General features: G+C 40.5%; 1 protein-coding gene and 1 non-coding gene across 2 annotated transcripts; both read left to right on the forward strand.

The window, feature by feature from the left end:
* Nucleotides 1-3479: 3479 nt before the first annotated feature.
* Nucleotides 3480-7013, forward strand: LOC131016618 (rop guanine nucleotide exchange factor 7-like). The gene is made up of 7 exons (XM_057945325.1): nt 3480-4299; nt 4399-4515; nt 4608-4762; nt 5390-5464; nt 5550-5840; nt 5915-6274; nt 6368-7013. The coding sequence occupies exons 1-7, from the start codon at nt 4029-4031 to the stop codon at nt 6791-6793; spliced, it is 1695 nt and encodes a 564-aa protein (XP_057801308.1). The 5' UTR covers nt 3480-4028; the 3' UTR covers nt 6794-7013.
* Nucleotides 7014-7375: 362 nt separating this feature from the next.
* TRNAD-GUC (transfer RNA aspartic acid (anticodon GUC)) lies at nt 7376-7447 on the forward strand. The gene has a single exon. It is a non-coding gene; the product is annotated as a tRNA-Asp (tRNA).
* Nucleotides 7448-15306: the final 7859 nt, after the last annotated feature.

Consider the following 15306-nt stretch of genomic DNA (forward strand, 5'->3'; position numbering starts at 1 on the left):
GATGCCACATTGAGGTCGACAAATGCAGCAAAAAAAATAACCAGCAAGATGTAAGAATAAAAGCAAAAAATTTCATAAATTGAATCCATCGTCACCACGAAAAAAACATCTCCCAATTCTCATCGGATAATAAGATTTCTGAAATCAATTGCGTTTTCTCAGTAACAAATATCTCCAATGGAAAAAAAAATTACAGCACAAATGGAAATGGAAAAAAGAATAATGGCAGAGATTATTTGAAAAAAAAAATCGCCGGAGCATTCTTCACGACAAAGCAGAGATTATCGGATAATGCACCACGACAAAGCAGAGATTATCGGACAATGGAAGAAGAGATACAGATAAAATGAGAATTGCTTACCAGTTCGACGGAGCTTTCTTTCACGGCAAAGCAGATGAAGAAAATGGCAGATTTTGTTGTTCCCAAATCCCAATCTTTAAAATCGATTTTCGGAGGGCATTAATGAAATTTGAATTTTTTAGCCCTCCCAGATTAATGTAAACCGGCGCCCAACGCTGGTTAATTAAATGAGGCGAAACCACATAATTATGGCGGGCCGTCGGGCTGATGCGGGCTAGCTTGGGTATTTTCCAATTCTATCAAACAGTAAGTAAATGTTGGATTATTTAACAAACTAACATATCCAACCCTATCAAACTGGGCCTTAAAGTGTTACGCTTAGGGCTGGGAATCGGGTCGGGATCGGGTACCCTACCCAAAAAAATCGGGTACCCGATCCCGAATAAGGCCGGAAACCAATACCCGACCCCAAACCCGATTTCTTAATCGGGTACCCTAATACCCGACTCGGGTACCCGAGTCGGGTATTCGGGTACCCTAAATTACCCGATCAAAATGTCAATTTCTAAAGTCAAATGTGAATTCGAGTAAATCGGGTATTAGGGTACCCGATTTACCCTAATACCCGATTTTTTTAAAAAAATTTGGAAAATATGGCCCATATGCAAATATCACCGATCAATCATAACATTCAAATGTCAATTGCTCAAAACCAATAAATTTGTTTGTGCTCAAAACACAACCAAAATTGTGTATACCAATTACCAAATAACATTCAATTGTCAATTGTATATACCAAATATGTTTGTGCTCAAAACTGAGAAATTAGAAATCTGTAAAAAAAAAAAAAAAACAGAAGAAGAAATAGAAGAAGAAGAAAAAGAAGAAGAAGAAGAAGAAGAATACATGTTGTGCTGTCGGAGCTCGGTTGCGGCGCAGTGACCGGTGGAGGCATGGAGTGCTGCTGGCTTCTGCGCGGTGCAATTTGACAGAAAACGGCGACGGGAAGTGGGAGGCGCGCGGAGGGACAGCCGAACAGGGGGGAGGCCGAGTGGAGGCGCGGGAGGGCGACGGTGGGCGGGCGAAGGGCGCTGGCGCGCCGCTGGGTGGTAGGCCGGAGGCAGGAGTTGGGAGTTTGGGATGATTTGGGAGGTCCCGAACAGAACAGGGAGGGGGGTGGGTGAGGGTTTAGGTTTAGTTTTCATTAAATAGTTTAAAATTTATTAATTAAAATATCGGGTAATTCGGGTATACCCGATACTCGATTATTTCGCACCCTAAATACCCGATCACGTACCCGATCCCGAATTAATCGGGTATAGGGTACCCGATACCCGATACCCGATTTTTTCGGGTCGGATAATCGGGTACCCGATACCCGATCCCGAACTTCCCAGGCCTAGTTACGCTATAGTAGTTGCAAGTACCATGCATATTCTATTTCTTACACGACAATATTAGTTTCTTATCATAAATAACACGAGATTTAAATACGAAATAAGATAAAGGGATTCAAACTGGTTTCTCTTTAGTTTGAACTTGATAAGATACGCTGATAAAAGCCTTCGTCTCCATATCCCCTTTTTGAAATGCTTCTAAACCCAATTCAAAATTTGAAAAGAAACTGCCTAACTTTATACACCTCAACGGTTATGAAAAGTAAAGTTTAGAAAATATTATATTTATTTATTATTTATTTTTCTGTAAATTTCATCTTTCAAGAATATTTAAAAAAAATACAAGATGCATACATAATGCCTGTATTTTATTTTATTCCGATCATATTTTTAATGATATATTGGTATTTAAATACACAAATTTTTATTCAATTTATGAATTGCACATAAATTTCAATTTTGGTATTGACAATACATAACTCTCAATTTGTTATGATTTTACCACAAAACTAAAATCATATCGCCACATTTAAATATATTTCAAAGTTAATCAAGCTAAAAAATAATCTAAAATCCATGAGTTTGAAAAAAAAAACAAGCTTAAACATTCCACAAATTCAAACTAAAATGATACAAAAAAATGAAAATTTATGCACCACTCCCTTCAAAAATTATTAAAATTTGGAGATTTTAAGTTTGTAGTAAAATCATAAGAAATAAAAAATTTATATATTATCATTATCAAAATTAAAATTTATGTATAATTCACAAGTGGACTAAAAATTTATACATTTATATGCCTATAACCCTACTTTAAATCAATAAAATTTCCCGATCTCCCAATTTTGTTTAGTTGTTGGGAAGCTGTTGTCACAATTTCTTTTTCTGTTAGAACTACCAGCACTATATTTTAAAGACGACACTAATTTGGTAAAGTAGAGCATAAATTCTTATAAGGCAAGTCTTGAAATACAATTGGAGGGTTGTGGTTAGAAAAAATAAAATAAAATAATCATAATAATTATATGAATCCTCAATGCGACAGCACTAAGTTATTTACCTCGATCCAATTATCATTTTTTTATTATTATTATTATATGTTCTTTCGAGGCATTTGAGGGGTAAGATCTCTTCGGTTTAGGTTTCTCTTTCCACAATTAAAACAAACGATTTTGTTTTATAGGATGGAAATTTTCAAATTTCATAATATATATTCGACGTAGTTCGTAAAATCAAACTCTGCGAATGGAACATTGAGACCCTAGTAGATGGGGTTGAATCGTTGGTGAGAATTTTGGCAAAATGTTTTTATTTATTTATTTGTTTGATACGATGAATATGGAATGAAAAGGGCCACTGAACATGATTTTTGTCACCTAGCATTGATAGAAATGTCTTTGGCTTCATGCTGCGAATTCTTTTGTCTCAACTGAGAAGGTTTAACCGAATCAAGAATTAATCAATAAATAGGCTCAATTCTAGAGTATTATTCTAGAGAAATTATATTGGGTTAATTGTTAGAAAATTTACAAATTGTCAAATATTTTTTATTTTCGACACCTTTTATGATAAATAAAAACATACGCTGCGTGTTCTTCTGGACTTTTAAAAAAAAATCTAATCTTACCCGTATTAAATTTGAAATGAAGTTTCCTCACAAAAAATAAATTAAAATGAAGTTGTCGAAATATATAAATAATTATTTTACTACAAATTAAAAAGTAATATTATTAATATATACAATAAGAATTAAAGTTGGTGAACCCTATGATTTATTATGTGTGGGAGTAATTCTTTTACAAGGAGAAAAGAAGGTGGTTTTGATATCCGGTGGCTACGTGTGGCTTATTTCAAGCAAAGGACCACCATTAGCATTTTCCTCACTCCAATTTCTTAGCTTCTTCTATTTCTACTTCTTTGCAATGCCTAAAGCCTCTCTCTCTCTCTCACACACTCACACGAGTTGCATCATTATGTGCTCGAGTAGTTGAGCAGCTAGCTCTATAGCCTCGAATAATTATTACTCCCATTTTTAAAAAATTTGAACCACCTGAAATCTTTGCCTCTTGTCTCCATTTAAGAAAAAAAATTAGCCCTCAGAAGCAGACATGGGTGAAGTCGAAGTTAAGGCTTATGGATAGAGGGAGAGAGAGAGAGGGCATTCTGCTGCTGCACAACCAACCACAATCTGAGCCTTTCTTTCCATTAACCAAACCCCACATTTTCAAGAAAATCAAAAGCCCCTTGTGCATTTCTCATTAGGTTCCCAAATCATTCAAACAATTGACATATAGTCATTTTACGGAGCAAATTATTAGCTTGAGGCTACAATGGCGGCGGTTTTGTTGGTTGAAAACGAAATATCTGAAGGGGGGAAAGAAGGGGATTGCGAGAATGAGTGTGGAGTTAGAAAAGACATGGATTTGAATGGAGAAAGCAGCATTTCAAGCTCTGATTTTTTGGCTTCTGAGATTATGTCCAACGATGAAAGTAGTAGCAGTTTTCAAGATTCATCTTCGCCGCCTTCAACTTCTGAGGAAGTTGTTGACAAAGTCCACGTGGACAAGATGAAGTTTGAGAAGCAAAGATCATCTCTATCAGGTGCGTGTGTGTGTGTCTGTGTTTGTGTGTTTCCTATGACTGTGTTGTGAAAGAGAAAGAGTAGCTATTAATGGTTGTGTGCATTTTGATGGTAAGTAGAATTAGAGATGATGAGAGAGAGATTCTCCAAACTGCTGCTTGGTGAAGACATGTCTGGATGTGGGAATGGCGTTTGCACTGCTTTGGCTATTTCTAATGCTATTACCAATCTTTGTGGTATGTAACAACAAATGCTGTTTATCTTGCTTAATATACATGAATTTTATCATGGTTTCTTCTTTTTTGTCTGACTTGTTTACTCTTTTTAGCCACTCTTTTTGGACAAGTTTGGAGGTTGGAGCCTCTGCAGGTGGACAAGAAGCTAATGTGGAGAAGGGAGATGGATTGGATTCTCTCTGTTAGTGATCACATTGTCGAATTGATACCTTCTTGGCAGACATTCCCCGATGGAAGTAAACTCGAGGTGACCATCATTTCACCTTACTCCTAATTTGGATGTCTCATTTTCATCTGTTTGAGCAATGCACCAAGATACTGCAAAATATTAAGGCGAATAACCTTTGCATAGTCTTTGTGGGCATGATATTTGAGCATTAGGTGAGGTCTAGAATCTTGCGCGATTTTTTTGAAATTGTTTGATCTGTCTATGCTTGTAATTGAACTCCATGTTCCCCTTCTCCGTTCGAGGTGAGTATGTCTTCACCATAGAGCTTATAATCTTGCTCATAATTTGGATTATCATTTTGATCTATTTGAACAATGCATAAAACTTCTGCAAAAGTTCAAGGAAATTACCTTTTGTAGTCTTTGTTGGCCTAATATTTGAGCATTAGGATTATAATCTGACACAATTTTCTTGAAGTTGTTTGACATTGAATTTGTAATTTTGCAGCAGTCTGCATGTATCAGTTTGATCTATTTGAGCAAAGCAAGAAAAAAATGCAAGAACTGAGTTGAAATACCTTTGGATAGTCTTTGTTTGGGTTACATACATACATTTGAGCATCAAGACTCTATCTTGGCGTTTTGCTTGAAAATATAGTGCTGGTTTATGATTTTGTTGAACCTTATCTTCTCTGTCTCGACTCAGGTCATGACAACCAGACCGCGATCAGATCTGTACATTAACCTCCCTGCACTGCGCAAGTTAGACAACATGCTTCTCGTAAGGCTTTCATGTCTTTCTCATTGAATTTTTCTATATTTACTTATGTAATGGTTTCTGAGATTTTAGCCCCATTTTGTTATAGGAAATATTGGACAGATTTGAAGATTCCGAGTTCTGGTATGTTGATCAAGGGATAGTAACTCCGAATGTCAAAGGCACGTGCTCCATCCGAAAACCTCTCCCTCATCAAGAAGACAAATGGTGGCTTCCGGTTCCTCGTGTCCCGCCCGGTGGCATCAGTGAAGATGGCAGGAAGATGCTGCAGCACAGGCGCGATTGCACAAACCAAATCCTCAAAGCTGCAATGGCTATCAACAACGCGACTCTAGCAGACATGGACATCCCCGATTCATATCTAGAATCACTCCCAAAGGTATTGGGCTTCACCAAGAAACTTCTCACTTCTACATATGATTGTGATGATTCAAAACTAGTTACCTCTTGCAGAACGGGAGAGCGAGTTTGGGAGATCTTATCCATAGATATATAAACTCGGACCAATTTTCACCCGAGTGCTTGCTCGACTGCCTCGATTTGTCTTCTGATCATCATGCTCTGGAGATTGCCAACAGAGTGGAGGCCACCATGTACGTTTGGAGGCGAAGAAACGCCTCAAAAACCTTGTCACATGGCACACACAAGTCCAGCTCTAAGACGTCGTGGGAAATGGTTAAGGATTTCGTGGGTGATGGAGATAAACGGGAGCTACTCGCGGATAGAGCAGAGAGCCTTCTCCTCTGCCTGAAGCAACGGTTTCCCGGTCTACCTCAGACCACCTTAGACATGAGCAAGATCCAATATAACAAGGTGATCATCTCTCGCCACACGCTCTCTCTCGTGTTATTGCATTACTCGCGACTGTTTCTGTATGTTACTAACACACATGATATGGATGGTTAGGATGTGGGAAAATCAATACTAGAGAGCTACTCAAGAGTCCTGGAAAGCTTGGCATTCAACATTGTGGCGCGTATTGATGACTTGCTCTACGTGGATGACTTGTCGAAGCACTCGGATCAGGTCGTGCCGTTCTCAAAGGTTGGCACGATCAGTAGTCCATACAGGACAGCCTTGTCGACTCCTAGCTTCACGCCTCTGCAGATGGTTAGCTCCGCAAGGGGGGATAGATCACCGTACATTGAGAGCAGCAAGCATCACCTTCACGGATTCGGTTTCAAGAGGATTCTGACTGATTATGTGAGTGTGGATGGCAAAGGGAAGATTCTGAGCAGGAATATTATGGGTTCGTTTTCGAGTACGACGGCGTCTCCATCCCTTGAATCTTGCAGCACTTCTAAAGGAATCATCAGCCCTCAATCAGATTAGTTTGTGGAAGATGATTGAACAAAATGGATCAGTTTGTTTGTTGATTTGATTCTTGATTTCTTGTTGTTGTTCTTGTGCTATGTATGTGTTTGTCTCCATGTACATGCAGAGCGAGTGTTTGATGTTGTGTTGAGGGATATCATATATCGAAGATTCCCATGAGCTGAGAATGTTCCAAACACTCAGAAATTTGAATGAAATAAACTAGCGCGTGTAACAATTATGTTGTATTGTATATAAACATAGAAAATACTGATTTATTAGGAGAATCTCTAATTTTGGCAATGGGGTTTAATTTTGCTACATATTCTTGTATGCTTTCACTTTCTTTTCTTTAAAAAAATGGATAAATCAATTAAACGAGTGCATTGACCGACAATCCACATTCTTGGTCTTCAGTATCTCTGCCAATTTCGTAATCCGTGATTTGAGGCATAAATTGCAAAGCCTAAACTACATGAATATCACATCCAATTACTTTGTCTTCGGAAAATTAAAAGTTAGTTAAAAGCTCGAGAGCTTTCAAACGATTCTCATATTTATCTTGGTTATAAAGCGAACAAACAAATATTTGTACATCAAGTCGTTGTAGTATAGTGGTAAGTATTCCCGCCTGTCACGCGGGTGACCCGGGTTCGATCCCCGGCAACGGCGTTTTCATCCCTTGTTTTTATATTTTTTGTTTTCTTCTTCTCCCATATATTTATTTACACACATCCCCTCTAATTTCATAATTATAATAGAGGCAAAATGGAAAGTACCCCTTTTCAAAGATAAAAACCAAAATGTACCCACCCTTTACCAAACATATAAAATCTACCCATCTAGGACAATAATACCCTTATGCCTATTTTAGTATTCTGCTCGCCAACAGTTTGTCGAGCATGTCGAGTATTTCATCGAGCATGTCGAGCGCGTCGAGCATTATACCAAAATACCCTTAAGCAAACGATTCTCTATAATTCATTATAATCATTTATGTATTAAACAGTAACCAGGCCCAACATGCTTCCGTAAACACTTCGAAATAATTCTTAAATTAAACCAACATTATACCTTTGTCGACTGGTCTTCTTCAGGAGTCGGTCTTGTTGCGTTTTACGGCTCGTCTGCCTCCCCGGCACGCACCAACCACACACTCGCAAGAGATGGTTGCAACCCTTCTCCTTCACTAAGTGCCGACTAAATAATATGTTGGAAAAATAAAGAAAATATTTTTACTCAACCCGGAATAGTTGGACAAAAACTAGCGTTTATAGAGGAATTATGTAATAATTAATTTATTTCATAAAAATTCCCCCCAAGGGAGGAGACTAACTTGTTTAGCTACTCATAGTAGCTAACTCTTGTGTACATAAAATTTAAAAGAACTAAAACTAAAAACTTAAAAACTTTTAAAAAAAATACAAAGATAATTTTTCTAGAGAGAAGATGTGTGTTGTGTGAAATGGGTGTGAATTTTCTGATGATCTCTTCTCTCCAGCACTTGTGAATTTATAGAGGTCTGATACCCTCTATTATTGCTTGGTGGTTGGCCTCGGATGCTATCCTCGTGGCCAGCTTGCTTGAAATTGACAGCCACCTTCTTTTGTTGGCCATTATTGCCGACACTTGTTGGTGTTGTCACTTGTGCTGGGCCCTTGCTTTATCGCTTTGTGATAATGCTGGTAGGGGCCGGTTACTTTTCTTTCCACTCACTTTTGTCCTGAAGCTTTTGGTGAGTGGTCCTCCTGTTCTTCCACCCACTTTTGTCGTTTCTTTTGTGGGTGCGATCCTTGCTGTGAATCACATGATTCACTCTGTTTTGTCGGCCACCTTACTTTTTTGGTGCCCGAGGTGTTCTTCCCTTTGGTGTCTGACGTTCGTCATGTTCATCAGACCGGAACCTCCTTCTATCAGGTTTCGGGAGGAAACCTTTGCCGAATTCTGGCTCCTTCTGCGACGAACATTGGTCGCAGATTCTCTCGATCCAATGGCTAACATGAGCCATATTGCAGAATTTGCGACGAGTCTCTTTGCTCCCCGCGATCTTGTTTCCCCAAATAGTTTGCCTCTTATTCTCGAAAGAATTTTCAGCAAACTGGGTTGTGGTTTCTGTCATTGTGTTGACCAGGAACGTTCCCAGATCTGAGCTCTGAAAGAACTTGAATCTGGACTTCATTTTGTCCATCTCTGTAAGACAGACCCAAAGACCCCATGCTCGTCTCGTGGAGATTTGATCTTCCGTAAATGTTGAGACGATTGCGGCATTAAACTCAGGAACTTTGATCCGGTTCAAGGCTCCTGTATCTGGTCTCCGAAGCTTGATGAAATGGAAGGCTTCGTAGACTCCTTTGCCAACTGGCTCTGGAGCTGCACTGAAGAAGTACAATTCCAGAACGTCTCCCCTTTTGAGGGACTCGTTGTTCTCCCATGCGTCGAACACCGTTTTCTGGATCCATTTGGGTAGACCCTTGATTTCGGTGAATGCCGGGGAAGTGGTATAAACTGAAGCTAATGCCCCAAATTCATACCATTCTTTAACATCGTTTGGATTAGCTCCTGGCGTGAACCAAACCCTTGGATATTTTCCTGCAACATCAACCCGGCAATTTCCCGGATTAATGCCCCTTCTCGTAAGAAGTTTCTCCCACCTGTCTTGATAATTCTGCCAAGAAGGAGAAGAAATAATAAGATTAGTATCAACCTTAACTTGGCCTGTCATGGGCCTAAGGCTGATCTCTCCCTCTTTTTCCCCAGAGGTGGAGGGTTGACATGTTGATTCAGGGAGTGACCCCTTAACAACATCTTTTCCTCGAGCGTCCGGCTGTGAAGCCATTCTCTCAGGACTTGGGCTAGGGGTACTTGAATCCCCTGCTACAGGTAATCCGCCCTGTACGGAAAGCATTGCTTTAGCCCGATTTTCACGGACTGCGCGCAAGAGCGGCTTTTCAGTTGCTTCCTGAAGATTGAACATCTTCATGAAACAGACATCAATTTGGCTAGATACTTTGGCTTCGTCAGCCGCTTGTATCTTTCCTGCTTGTTTAGTATGCAGCACACATCTGTGCCACTCTTGTTGTAGCAGTTCTAGACTTTCAAAGAGCTGCCCCTGTATTACCTCGATGGCCTCCGCTTCAGGGAGCTCCATCCCTTGTAAGGAAATCTGCAAGAACATTCTGATCAGATTTCAAAACGACAATATCATAATTATAATATTGGCATTCTGCTTGCCACCTAATCAATCTAGCCTTTTCAGGTTTAGATTCAAACTTTTTTGTTAAGAAAGCTTTAACGTTAGTGTTATCAACTTTCAAAACGAATTTTTTAGCAAGTAAGAAAAACGGCCATTTTTTAAACGCCTTTCGCACTGCAAAGAATTCCTTCTCGTTGATGTGCCATCGCACAGCTTCGTTGTTGGAGAAAAGACCGCTACAGTATCTGCAAGGTTCTTCTCCATATGGGGTGATCTTTGTAAGCACTGCTGCCCACCAGAAATCACTTGCGTCCGTGTAGAGGACCAAATCATCCTCGTCTTGTGGTATTGAAAGCTTTGGGAGATTTTTGCAAATCTCTTTCAACTTTTTCATACCCTCTCGATGTTCTTCCTTCCAAATGAATGGAACATCTTTCTTCAGTAATGGACTGAAGACCTTTCTGTGTTCCGCAAGGTTTTTGATGAACATCCCCGCGAAGTTGACAACTCCTAGAAAGCTTTGGAGCTGTTTTTTCTCTTTGAGATTCTCCGGAAATCCCTGGACTTTTTCCACAATATGATCTTGTAGAATTATCCCAGATTCATCGATCTCGATCCCCAGAAACTCCATTTTCTGAGTGGCTATGACTGCCTTCTTTTCAGACAGCACAAGTCCTTCTTGTTGACAAACATCCGCAAAGATCTCCAGATGCCTGACATGTTCATGAATGTTTTTTGATGCAATGAGGATGTCATCAATATAAACAAACATAAACGAAGAATAATCTTTGAAGAGATTATCCATTTTCCTTTGGAATATCTGAGGCGCGTTGGCTAACCCCATTGGCATGACATTCCAAACATAATGTCCTTGTGGAGTTGAGAAGGCTGTGAACTTCTTACTCCCTTCCTCCATGCGAATCTGGTAAAACCCTGACTTGCAATCGAACTTTGAGAATACCCTTGCACTTCTGATGCAGTTGATAAGGTGTTCTCGGCTTGGGATAAAATATCCGTCAAACTCAAGAATATCATTAATTCCTTTGTAATTAATGACCAGTCTTGGTTTTCCTCGCTTGATCTCCCCATGATTTCTCACCAGAAATCCAGGACTGCTGTAGGGTGATCTTCCTGGTTCGATCAGCTTCAAATCAAGGTGTTCCTTGATTATGCTCCTCATATCCTGTTGATCTTGAGGGTTCATCAGGATAGGTCTAACGAACTCATGCTCCTTTCCAGTTTTAACTTTCAAGGATGCTCTGAGCTGGTTCTTGTCCCACCATGCCAAAGGATTCTCATGGTAACTCTTCTGAATCCTCCTTTTGACGTCGGCAATGGACACCTGTTCTTCTTCCTTGATATCTTTGTATGATATCAGGGACACTTTGAGGATTTGGATTTCCTCCTCAGAGAGATCTGGGAATCCCTCAGTTCTGCATTTGAGCAAAACTTCTCCGAATCTCCGTTGATCCTTCATCTGGGGTCCTTCATCTGGGGTCGCCGGAGTCTGCCATCATCACCACGCTTGCTGCGGAATTTGATTGGCATAGAACGATGAAAAGCTCCTTGGAGCCTTTGCACAATGATTTTGTGGTCACAGTTGGTTGTGAACACAAGCCTCCTGGCTTCATTGTCTTGTATAAATCTCTTGAAGCTTTGCAGAAAATTTTTTTTTTTTTTTTTTTTCAATAATATATCCGCTCCGGTATCATGGAAATAAATAGGTGGAGTTTTGACCTTGTACCAAGGTGTCTGTCCTGCTCCGCCGATCAATATTTCCGTTTGCTTTACTCCCTTTGATAAGAGCAAAATCTTTTTGGAGAAATCCCTTCTTGCAATTCGAGGTAGATCTTCTTCCACTTCTGCTGGAAAGACTCCTCGTTTTGCTGTACAGATTCCTGCTCCCGAATCCACATAAGCAGCAAAATAGATCAGGACATCTGCTTCTTGTCCGGCTTGGCCTTCGGTCTGGATTTCAAAACCTCCAACCTCCAGAGTTCCGATGTATCGGTTGTCACCTGGATTTGCCAAATAATACAACGAACTACAAGGAAACTGATTTTCCCTGCTTGTTGTATCAAATTTTGTAGAAACTTGTCTCCATCCTTCGGGACATTTGAGTTTAACCCTCATGTCTGGAGCTGGTGTTTCCTGGATCGTCATTCTCTCATATGATTGAGAGAAACTTCTTGTAATAGACCCTGAAGTCAGTCTATTTCCCTGGAATGATAGCCTCGGTGCTCCTAGTCTGAGACTTTGAGTATGGCTTAGCACCGTCTTGTCTCCAATATCGATGTCGATTTCTCCGATCTGAGGAATCTCCACTCGGTTTGGTTTGACTGCCTTGGCTACCTCCTTGAATATTTCTGGAATCTCAATAAATTCTTTTCCCAGAAATAATTCCGTGTGATGAGAATTTGATAGGGCATACGAGACTTGATAAGTCAGTGAGTATGGCCTATTCCCATCTGTCAACAGCTCCTTCTTTTTGTAGTCCTGATAGAGGGTCAGGGTTCTGCTGAAGGATGAATCCTGTAGATTATAAGCGATCTGTGGATAGAACTCGGTTATAATCGTCTTGGCATAGAGATTGCCTGAAAAGGCTCCCAGAACTGATGCTCTAGTATCTCTAATTCTTTTGTCGCAAAGTGCAACATCAATTGGTTGGTCTGTCCCTGGGGATAGGGATGATATGAACACCAACTGAATTGCTCCAATATGAATCCATTTCATCGTACTTGCGACTTCTGGCTTCATTTTCTTGAGATCCTGCCTAATATCTTCAGCAGGAACCAGCTGGATTTCCACCTGATTACTTGTAATCTCCATTGGAAGCGCCATTTCTCGGTTTGTAACACCAAAATAGACATGATGCTTCCTCTTGGATGGTATCAGGCTTATTAAAAACCCGATTCAATCTTCCATTGGAAAACCCTTGGTATGTTTGTACCTCTCCAGTTTCCCGGTTGAGTCTTCTTACGAGCTTCTTCACTACTTCTTCATGTGGAATCAAAAAATGGCTAATGAATCCATTCTGATCCTCCTTCTGGATGTGGTGGACCTCGTGATCCTCTTTAGTCTGACTCGTCTCCGGTTGATCCATCGGTCATCCCCGAATCTTCAGAACTAAAGATTTCTTCTTGCTCATATATACTCTCATCAGAGGATATATCTTCGAATTGATACGCGGGTATCAATTTCTGGTGGTAGATCGCGTCTTCGATATCCGGTGTGGATTCGAATCTCCTTATCTGCCTTTTCTCGTTGTCTGGGCAATTGGTTGAAATATGCCCCTGTGCACCACACGTCCAGCAGTTGCAATCTTTGAAACTTTCATTTGCTTTGGTCTGGGTGCGCCTGAAAGTTTTCTTCGCCGGGATTCTCTTTTGATTTGAGAATCGGTTTCTTGATGGTCCGCTCCGTTGGCCTGATTTGTAGGAGCGTGCCTTCTGTCTGGTCCACATAGTTCTCGGCTTCCAAGAACTCCTTCTGGACTTTCTTTCATAGGGTTGATACCTATGTTTCTTTCGGCTCCTCCTTTGATACAGCAACTCAGCACCGATCTCAGTTGGAAGATCTATGTTGTCGCACATCAATGGAGATTTCTTATTGAGTCTTCTCAATCTCTTGAGATTCCTCTGGTCCGCTGCCTTCTGGCACCATTCGGACAGCTTCTTGTGAACATAAGACATCCTCCTCGAAGCACTGTCAAGTGGATACCCTCCTGGTGAAACATACTCATTGATGAGCATTTCCCTCCATGGACTTGGAAGCTTTGGAAAGAAAAGGTCCATGGCCGTCTGATCTTCCACTTCCCCCATATGGACATATAGGGTATACAGACGCAGAAATTCATTGAGAGCTTTAGGCTCTAGCACCATCAATCTTAGATTGTAAAGTGCCTGTTGATATTTCTTGCGCTTCTCCTCTGCTGATCCTTCGAAAAAACCCATTCCCAAGAAATGGATTTTAATTTGTTTAGTAATCTCCTTAATGACGTCATATAAGGATGTGCCACTAAACATCTCTTCCCTGGTTGGAACTTTAAGTCCTTCCCAGTATAGTTTTGCCATGCCTGCTAAGCTTGCTTCGAAGACTCTGGCAAATTCCTTTTTGTCGTAATCGATTGTAGCAATCACGACTTTCAATGATGAAGCCCATTCGTCGATGAGATCCTCCCATTCTTTGAAACTGGCTTCGTCGAGGTTGAGAATCAATCCGTATGGATGGATTGGTTCTAGTGTGACCTTTCCAACAGGAGTATCCTGCATCTGAGGCCTCCGTCGCCTGGTTCGTTGGAACTGGCTTGCATCGTCTTGAGCTGAGCCCTTCTTTGACGATTCTTCTTGAGGCTCTCTTTTGGGGACCTCATTTCCTTGGTTCATCTTTAGATCAACCATATTGAGGTTAGCAAAAGATTCTGCTAACTCTTGTAGATCTTCTAATCCGATTCTGTCAAGGCTATCCATGATATTTGCCTTTCATGATTCGGATTATGTCCTCCGGCTGCAACTCCTTAGGAGCTGCATCGAACAGAGATGTAGACGTCGGGTCTTTGGACCATTGATTCCGAATTTTTCCGGAACATGGTTTTCGCCTTTCGATCTCCTCCATTCTTTTCTGGATATCACGCAAGAGGGTAAGTATTTCCTCTTGTTTGAGTGATATTCTGCTTAGCTCCATCGGTAGATCATACAGCTTGACGCCATAATATTCCACCGTCTTTTGGATCTCCCGCAAGTTGACGTTGTCGGAAGAACTTGGCTCGATCTTTTGGTAGCCTGGATAGACTACTCCTGCTTTATCTTTTGGTTCCATTAGTCGTGTGACCAATGGGCCTCCTCCATATTTTGTTCAATCCTCGTTCTGGCTGCCGCCATTCTCATGAGATGCTCATGATAATTTTGGATACTCGCGATGATATCGCGAATAAGCTCGATATCTCCTCCTCGTCGTAGGTTGGTCACGAGGGCTCGATTGTTCCATCTGAGATCATTTATAAAATGACCCATTTCTATCTCCAGATTTTGGAGAGAATTCCTGTAGTGTACACATCTCGGACATTCGTCCGGATCCATAAACTTAAATGGGATCTCCTCCCACATGGGTTAATTATAAAATAAATTAAAAATTACATAAATCCTCTATAAAAACCCGCTCTGATACCATTTTGAACTAGGATCTTTTTCACTGTTTTTTGCTTAAAGGTACGTGGCGTTGTCTCACAGTCCAGACCCAGATTACCAGGTAATCTATCGGGCACGAGGAAAGTTTCCAGCCGATATACCTTTCAAGCCCAATTTTAATGCATATAAAGAATTAAAGAGAATTCTTGGAC

Source organism: Salvia miltiorrhiza, chromosome 3 (assembly GCF_028751815.1).
Source record: "Salvia miltiorrhiza cultivar Shanhuang (shh) chromosome 3, IMPLAD_Smil_shh, whole genome shotgun sequence".
NCBI lineage: Eukaryota > Viridiplantae > Streptophyta > Magnoliopsida > Lamiales > Lamiaceae > Salvia > Salvia miltiorrhiza.